Source organism: Mauremys mutica, chromosome 12, assembly GCF_020497125.1.
Source record: "Mauremys mutica isolate MM-2020 ecotype Southern chromosome 12, ASM2049712v1, whole genome shotgun sequence".
Classification (NCBI taxonomy): Eukaryota; Metazoa; Chordata; order Testudines; family Geoemydidae; genus Mauremys; species Mauremys mutica.
In genome coordinates this window covers 18,488,528-18,496,846 of record NC_059083.1, presented here as the reverse complement: position 1 = coordinate 18,496,846, position 8,319 = coordinate 18,488,528, and the positions used below count along the sequence as shown (strand labels likewise).

The 8,319-nt window shown below is 50.1% G+C and overlaps 1 protein-coding gene across 1 annotated transcript; it reads right to left on the bottom strand.

The window, feature by feature from the left end:
• Positions 1-2,453: 2,453 nt before the first annotated feature.
• On the bottom strand, positions 2,454-7,589 carry LOC123346610. Its single transcript, XM_044984086.1, has 4 exons — positions 7,547-7,589; positions 5,889-6,275; positions 4,110-4,228; positions 2,454-3,415 (listed from the first exon to the last, which is right to left on the bottom strand). The coding sequence occupies exons 1-4, from the start codon at positions 7,587-7,589 to the stop codon at positions 3,332-3,334; spliced, it is 633 nt and encodes a 210-aa protein (XP_044840021.1). The 3' UTR covers positions 2,454-3,331.
• Between the last annotated feature and the right edge of the window lie 730 nt (positions 7,590-8,319).

Below are 8,319 nucleotides of genomic sequence, written 5' to 3'. Positions count from 1 at the left end.
CTTAACCAATGACTAGGCAAAACAACAAATATCACAATTCTAAGCAAACTGCAACAAGCAGCTATATGGAGCAACAAAACAACGAACTATAGCAAGGCAGGTGAGACTTACAAGCTTTACAATCTTAACAAACTATGATTTATTAAACTAAAGAAACAAAATCTATGGTGCACCTTATGCTATGGGGAAGTTACAGAGGGCAGAGTGGTATGTGCCCAGAATACAGCTCCCAAGGCAGCCCCCAAGGAAGCCAAGGGAGGTGGCTGCAGCAGTGGATACAGCTGAAAACCGTGAGTCCAGGGAAAAGCCCACAGGAGCAGAGCTTAGCAGCGCACCAACTTACTTTTAGTGGCAGAGTGCCACAGAGTTTAAGAGAGAGGTTTTAAAACACAGACCAAGGTTTAGCTTGAGTCTGTGTGCTGGGGAGACAGAGCCAGCAGCTAAAATAATAAAATAAAAGTATAGAAAGTTTCACAGAGGGATTCTTACCATCCCACAAGGCAGCAGCAGAGGCAGCAGCAGCAAGAACATCAGAAGGCTCGGTACAGTCTTGATAATCAGGAGATCTCTCAGGCAGCAATTCGTTCTTCGTGGGGGGGGGGGGGGTTCAAAAACGGGGTTACGCTCAAAAATAAAACGAGAGTGGAGAAAGGACCCCCAGAACCCCTGGTTGATCAGACCAGGCAGCAATGCAAGAACCTTTCTGGAGTCTGTTCAGAAAATGTCTGTTTATAAAGGCAAACCCTGGCAGCTTCCCGTCAGTAACTCTGATTGGTTCCCCTTCTTACAGGGAGGAGAGCAGGCAGGGAAAAACTGCAGGTAGCCCCAGAGGCATGTTTGGACTAGTCCTGAGTCCAGAGGTATGACTCATGCCCAGGATCTTAAAAACACAACAGGTCTTGCAGCTCTGGACAGAGCCCACCCTACACCAAGCCCAGGTTTTAACAAGGTGATAACAGGACTAACCCTTTGAACAGGGCAGTGGTCCCACTTAGCATGAGTGGCCATCCCTTTGAGAAGGGCAATGGCTCTTGTTAAACAACGTAAGGGGCCCTCCCTTTGAGAAGGGCAGAGGCCCTGGTAAACAACTTAACAGCCAGGGAGGGGCGGCCACAGAGGAGAACAAGAACAAAATGGAGTTGTAACAGACAGGTTCGTTCTCTCCCTCCCTAACTTCAGCTGGTGTAAAACAAACTAAAATATTCGTAGGAGATCAGCCTGTCTGGGCAAATTCCTTTTTTAAACCAACTAAAAGCTTCACTAAAAGATTGGTATGGCCCTGACCTCTGAATGCTCGCACAGCATGAACTGCTCACCTTTGCATATGCATTTCGACTGTAGGGCCAGTCTGCACTTAAAAGGTTACCCCACCACCGCTGTAGCCACTTCAGTGTAGACACTGCCTGTCCACCTGCCTGAGAAGTGGTAGCTGTTCACGGGGGAACTTGGGTTGGCTTAGCTACGTTGCTCAGGTGTGTGGATTTTTCACCCACTAGTGACCAGCTAGTGCAATTGACCTAATTTTCTAGCATGGCCCAGGTCTTAGTGCCCGGAGAGGACGAGGGTGGGTCCAGGAAAGGGGCATGATCGATTTTCAAATATGTGAAGGGCTGCTATAAAGAGGCCAGTGATCAATTGTTCTCCATGTCCCAGTCTCTGTAGGACAAAAAGGAATCGGCTCCATTCCACTTGCTCTTCAAGGCAGCTCGGTGTAAATGGCTGCACCAACCGCCGGGCTATGGAGAATCAGGTCTCTCGTTTTTATGTTGGGTGCCAGTGAAGGTGTACAGAATGGAGAGACACTGCCCCTTAGTGGTGGGGCAGATGGTAGAATCTTTATTGGTATGATTACGGCAGTGGCTCTCAACCAGGAATACGCATCCCCCTGGGGTACGCAGAGCTCTTCCAGGGGGTACATCCACTCATCTAGATATTACAACAAGCTACATAAAAAGCACTAGCGAAGTCAGTACAACTAAAAGCTCTTACTGACAATGACTTGTTTATACGGCTCTCCATACAATGTACATTGACATGTAAGTATGGTATTTATATTCCAATTGATTTATTTTATAATTAAATGGTAAATGAGAAAGTCAGCATTTTTTTCAGTCATAGTGTGGCTGTGACACTTTTGTATTTTTATGTCTGATTTTGTAAGCAAGTTGTTTTTAAGTGAGATTAAACCTGGAGGTACGCAAGACAAATCAGCCTCCTGAAAGGGGTACAGTGGTCTGGAAAGGTTGAGAGAACCACTGGATTACAGCCTGGAAAGGCTCTTGTCTCCAGTGCTGATAAGCAGATGAAAAGAATGGGCCATTAATTTGGAACCTCCACAAGGAACTACTTTGAGCAACATTTAGACAACCTGTGGAACTCACTGCTGCAGGAGTGGATTAGGGTTGCCAACCCTGCAGGATTGTCCTGGAGTCTCCAGGAAATTAAAGAGCTATCTTTAATTAAAGATTACGTCAGGGGATGAAAGCTCCAGGAACATGTCCAACCAAAACTGGCAACCCTAAGCTGGATCTTTAGCACCATTGACAATATTTGTGCAGTGGGCAGAGGTGAAGAGTTCTCTTTCACCAGTAGGTAGAACCTGACCCATTTAAGCAGCTGTCACCTGCAGAGGGCTGGAACTGTCAGAAGGGCTCGGCTCCCTCCATCAGGGCAAGAGCATCTAAAGGGCTCAGCGCGTTGGGTGCATGATGGGCACTGAGACCTTTGGAAAATCTTGGCCCACTTATGTAAGTGCCTAATTGGGAACTGAAAACTCCAGCCCCAGTGGTGAGTGCTGGGCCCTTGTAAACCTGGTCCGGAGTTCTTCTGTCAATAGAGGGGCGCCCCTCCAGAGCCGGGGTCGTATCTGACCTCGTGGGAAAGAGCTAAAATAATAATAATAATTAATAATCTGGTTGTCTTCATCAGCACATCTCAAAGCGCTTCACAAAGCAAGTTGGCATCATTGTAACCAATGGGGAAACTGAGGCACTGGGCAGGGCCGGGACTTGGCTACGGTCACCAGCAGGCTGGCGGCAGAACGGAACCCAGGTCTCCTCAGGGCAGGGCCAGGCTAGTGCTCCAGCCACTAGGCTACATTGCTGCTGAATGAAAACTCTGATGGGGCCCAGTGGTCGTTCTGCCAGGCTGTGCTAGTGCCGTGCGGGTGACCAAACACCGCGCTCTGGTGCAGCCCTTGCCAAGTACCGGCACCCAGGGTGTGGCAGGGTGGGGGTGTTTTGCTTTCTTCAGAAGCATCCTGCGTTGCCACAGGACACAAGACTAGACGGCTGGGGGATTTTCAGCGCTGCAGATCCAGGCGTGTGGAGGCTCAGTCCAGAGTCTCCAGCTCATCTCTTGGCTCTTGGCTTTCCTCCAGGTGGTGCGGGGAGCAGCCGGCTGGCTTGTAAACTGCCTGGGAGGAGAGGAGAAAGCGATTAGGTACTTTTGACTCCCCGCATCTTACCCACCACACCCATCTCAGAGCAGAAAGGTGGCAAACCAGAACAGCCAGCCATGCCTCAGCCAGTTCCCACTGCATAATGGGATTTTTCAACACTTGGAAGGAGAAGGTGGACTGTGGCCCATGAAAGGATCTTAACAAAATCATGTGCTGCACGGGTGTATCAGCCTGGTCCCACGCCACTCATGGGGGGAGGATCTGGGTGAAAAAATGCCTCTTATTTGTTGTAGGAAATTGTGAAAAAATGTTTGTTTTTAAAAAAATTAACACTGTTCCCCACCTCTGTGACAGCCATGGCAGAGCCCCCACCCCTCAAATCTAGCTCTCTCTTCCCTCACACACGCACCCTCCTGTCTAATTTCCAAAGTGCATCTCCCCTCAGGATCTACCACCAAGCACCAAAGAGCAGTTATGGAGGAAGCCGAGACCAAGGATGCACTGATCAGGTTGCAGAAATGGAGTTTCACTGACTATTTGCATTCCGGGCCTTGCAAAGCCGGATTTAACCCGACACCAGTTTACTCCACTGGAGGATCTGGTCCACACACCCTAACGGGCAATACGCAGAGCTGGCGTGGTTCATGCATGAGACCCAGTCCTTTCCCCAGACCCTCCAGAGGCAGCCACAGCAGCAGGGATCACTCACCTCTCCCACAATCAGCCCCAAGACGCAGAGAACCAGGCCGGCTAAGCCAAGGCGGACGGTGTTGGGCACCAGGCTGAATCTGGCTCCGTTCACTCTTCCCGAGTTCGTTGGTGCAGCTGCTGAGAGAGGCAGACGGGGCATCTGAGAAACCGACTTCTCTGTAGGCCTGATCCAAATCCCACTGACATCTGGCTGTCTCCGTCCTACTCACATGGTCCCCATTGCTGTAGTATTGGGGCACCTCACACACTTTAATGTCAGTGGAAAGACTTTCATTGGGTTTTAGATCAGGGCTTGTATCATGATAAACCCGGGCTCAAGCTAGAGGGGATGTGGTGGGACAGCGAATGCTCACCCTTCCGCTGCTGCCTTCCTGTGCTCCAGATTTTCCACTTTCTTTCTCATTAAAAAAACAAACTGTTTTGAGGAAGTGAAAAATGTCTCTAGCCAGGTCAAGGTTTGCAAGAAAAAAATAAAAATAAGTAGACTGAAAATATTATGACTTTTAAAAATTTTCAAACAGTTTCAAACACTTCAAAATAAAAACAACTCTGACATTTTGAAATTTGTTGTGGTTTTTATTGTTTGAGCGGCTGTAGTGTTGAGCCAGCTCAACCCTGCTTGGTCTCAGCATGCGAAAACAGCTTCTGGAGTGCCCAGAAAATGAAATGATTCAAGGATTAGAAAAGGTCTTGTAGTGAGAGACTCAAGGTGCTCAGACTGTTTAGTTTATTGAGGAGAAAGTTAAGGGTGATTTGCCCATTGTCTGTGATGAGTAGCTACGCTGGGAACTAAAATCTGACAACAGACGGCTCTTCAATCTAGCAGACCTTAAAGATACAACACGATCCAATGGCTGGAAAGTGAAGCTAGACAAATGCAGACTAGAAATAAGAACATAAAACTGCCCATACTGGGTCACACCAAAGGTCCATCTAGCCCAGTATCTTATCTTCTGACAGTGGCCAGTGCCAGGTGCTTCAGAGGGAATGAACAGAACAGGGGATCATCAACTGATCCATCCTCTGTCGCCTCTTCCCAGTTTCTGGCAAACAAGGTGAACGTTTTTAATACGGAAGGTAATTAACTATCGGAACAATTGACCAAGGGTCATGGTGGATCCTCCATCACCGGACCTTTTTGAAGGACAATCGGATGTTTTGCTAAAAGATGTGCTCTCGCTCCACCACAGCAAGTGGGCTTGAAGCAGTAATTAATTCAGGGACATTCTCTGGCCTGTGTTATATGAGAGGTCAGACTGGAGGATCACGATGGTCCCTGCTGGCCGTGGAATCTATGAATCTGACATATTCCCTGCAATACCTGTAGGCTACAGAGCGAGCGCCTGGAGCTGTGTCTAGGATTCCAAATTGGAATTTTTGAAATCCAGGCTCCCCGGCTCCCGAGCAGGGTTTGCATGTCCTAGATTCCATGAAAAGCGCAAAGGAGCGGAGTGGGCTCTCTGGGCCAGGAGAAGTCCCTGGAACAAACCATTCTGCCTTCCTTGGGCTGATCTCTCCCATCTGTGCCTTTCCCCCGCCCCAGTCCCACACTCCCCCAATCTAGATGTGCTCTCACCACATGGAGACTCCTCTCCAGGGGCAGCAGGAGCCTGGGGCTTGGGCCGGCTGGGGAGGGCTGGCTGGCGGCTCGAGGTAGGAGGGCTGCGGCTCCTCTGGCCGTGGGGGGCAGGATCTTGGGGGGAAGGGGCGGGGCTGGGGCCAGCTTCCACTAAGGGGGGGTTCCCCGGCTGTCCATCCTCCTCTCTGTGTCTGTTACCTTCAGTCACTGTCAGGTTCACCTCTGCCGTGACAAACACGTCCAGGCCTCGCACTGTTATCTGGTACGTCCCGGCGTCCGCGGGCTGCACACGCTGGATCACCAGGGAACCGCTCTGCAGAGAGACGTTTGCCTGCTGCTGATATTCCTCTGCCACCTTCACGCTGCGCTGGCAGGAGCGCTGCCACCACTCGGGGGCGCCGCCGCTGCACTTGGTCAGCACGTAGGCTAAGACGGGGCGGTGGCCTGAGAGGAAATCCCATTTGAGGTGGAAGAATTCCCCCGGCGGGGTGGAGAATCGCAGGGAGACGGGCAGGACAGCTGTCTGGTTGGTGATGGCGTGGACTGGATTCTCCGGAATGGCTAGCAAGAGAGTGGAGGAGGCACCTATAGAACAGAGAAAGAATCACGAATTCTATAAAGCGGATTTAAAATGCTGGCAAAGGTCCCAGCTCAGCAATCCCTGGACCCTTAAGGAACGTGTTTCTCTCCGGAGTGGGTACAGCCCAGCCTCTGCTCCCTACCAATGTGCATGAGCCTTCTCCTTGCAAGGGAGAGCAATTGATATTAAATGGGGTTTTTCTCTCTGTTTTGATGTCAGTTCTTCTCCCTTTCTTAGCTTTTTGCCATTGGAAAAGAAGGACAAAACAGTTTTTAAAAGGACATATAGTTATATCCACCCCCCACCTCCCACTGCAGACGTATCTCTCTTTGTTACTGAAACTTATCCCACCAGAAAAAAGGAGAGGGGAAAACGGGGGGGGGGGGGGAGTGGGACCAACCAACCTCTTACAAAACATTATTTCCTTTTCCAAACACCGAAACGAAACGACGTTTTTTAAACGTTGAAAACGAAACCAGCCAAAAATATCGGTTTCATTTCCATTTTGTTGGTTGGAAAAATGAAAATTTCTGCAAATAATTTCAAAAGAAGCAAAATGTGTCAAGCCGCATTTATTTCTATTTTCTGACTGGCTCTAATGACAAGTAATCTACCAGTATTTATGGTCACCGATGAAGTTAGACCTGGTCTGCACATAGATTTGGGGCCAATATAATTACGTTGGTTACGGATGTGCTTTTTATAACAGTACCGCCCCTAATGTGGCTGCAGCTATACCAGTATAAAGGCACCTTGTACCAGTATAACTCATTCCCCTTCCCGTATGGGACGAAGCTCTACCAGTATAAACACACTTCTACCGCTATAACTGCATCCACGCCAGAGGGGTTGGACTGTTTTAACTAGACCAGCGTTGAATAGTGAGGAGGATTAACCGCTCCTGCGAGATGGACTCTTCAGCACTCACAGTCTTCATGTCGAGGCTGGATCAGTCTTTCTAAAAGATACGCTCTAGCTCCACCACAAGCTATGGGCTGGATGCAGGAATCCCCGGGTGAGCGCGTCTGGCCTGGGTTATACAGCAGGTCAGACTAGATGTCCATATTGGGCCCTTCTGGGTCAGAATAACCCATGACAGAGGTTCAGTCTCAGTTGTAGCATAGAAATCGCTGTTCTCTGATGTAACAAACCACCCCGCTCTTTGCTACAAGCTGTTCCTCCTCCTCCCTTCTCGTTCACCTTAACCTCACTACAGCCTTTGACAAAAGCATGGATGGAGCCCGTCCAGCCAGGGCTTGAGACAGTCCGTACTCACCAAGGAAGGCAGAGAACAGAAACACGGCGGCGCCGGCGATCATTTCCCTGGGCCACAGGTCCCCGTGCCGCGTGAGAGTTAGTCACACCTCAAACTGTAGCCCCTGCCTGAGCTTTGGAAAGGCAAAGAAATTTCTCCTCATCCCAGCTGGTGTCCTGGTGGCAAGGAAAGCGCCGGGTGTTTACCAAGCACACAGCGCAAGGCTGGGCTTGTCTGAAATGCACCTGATGTAACGGTCACTCTCTCAGGAACCAAGGATGTGGTCTCGCGTTAGTGCCTCCAGGGCTCGCCACAGGATGTCACAGGCCTGTTCTGGGGTACTGCAGAAAGGGCCGGGTTCTGAGAACCAGCTCATGGGTGTCCAACAAAGCGATGGCACAAAACGACAAAGCTGCCCTGGCAGCTACGCTTGGTTAATGGGAGCTGTTGCTCTACTGGGGTTGAGAGGGTTAGGGGTTAATGAACAAAGTGGTTGCGTAGCTTGGTTATCTCTGAGGCTGAAAACACCAGATCCAGGATGCAGGGTTGGGGTTGAAGTCGGGAGTGGAAGGAAGGTCGCTAAGCAGGCTTTTAGCTTCCCCATTGCTGGGACTGTCCAGGGGACTGGTTCAGCCATGGCATAACTCAGAGCAGCCTCTGGGCTGCTCTAAATTACGCCAGCTAAAACAGGCACTGTGGATCGTGACACTGGCCAGGGATCACCAGAGTGCGATCAACTCCAACTATGTTCCTGGGTGTCCCCTCCATCTCGGAGAGGAGCAGGTGGCGCACAG

Excerpts from the sequence above, each read along its gene's own strand:
- LOC123346610 (XM_044984086.1), bottom strand. The coding sequence starts at position 7,589 with ATGATCGCCGGCGCCGCCGTGTTTCTGTTCTCTGCCTTCCTTG. Across the intron at positions 6,276-7,546 it reads TCTGTTCTCTGCCTTCCTTG|GTGCCTCCTCCACTCTCTTG; the intron begins GTGAGTACGGAC and ends TCTGTTCTATAG. Across the intron at positions 4,229-5,888 it reads GAACCTGACAGTGACTGAAG|CAGCTGCACCAACGAACTCG; the intron begins GTAACAGACACA and ends TGCCTCTCTCAG.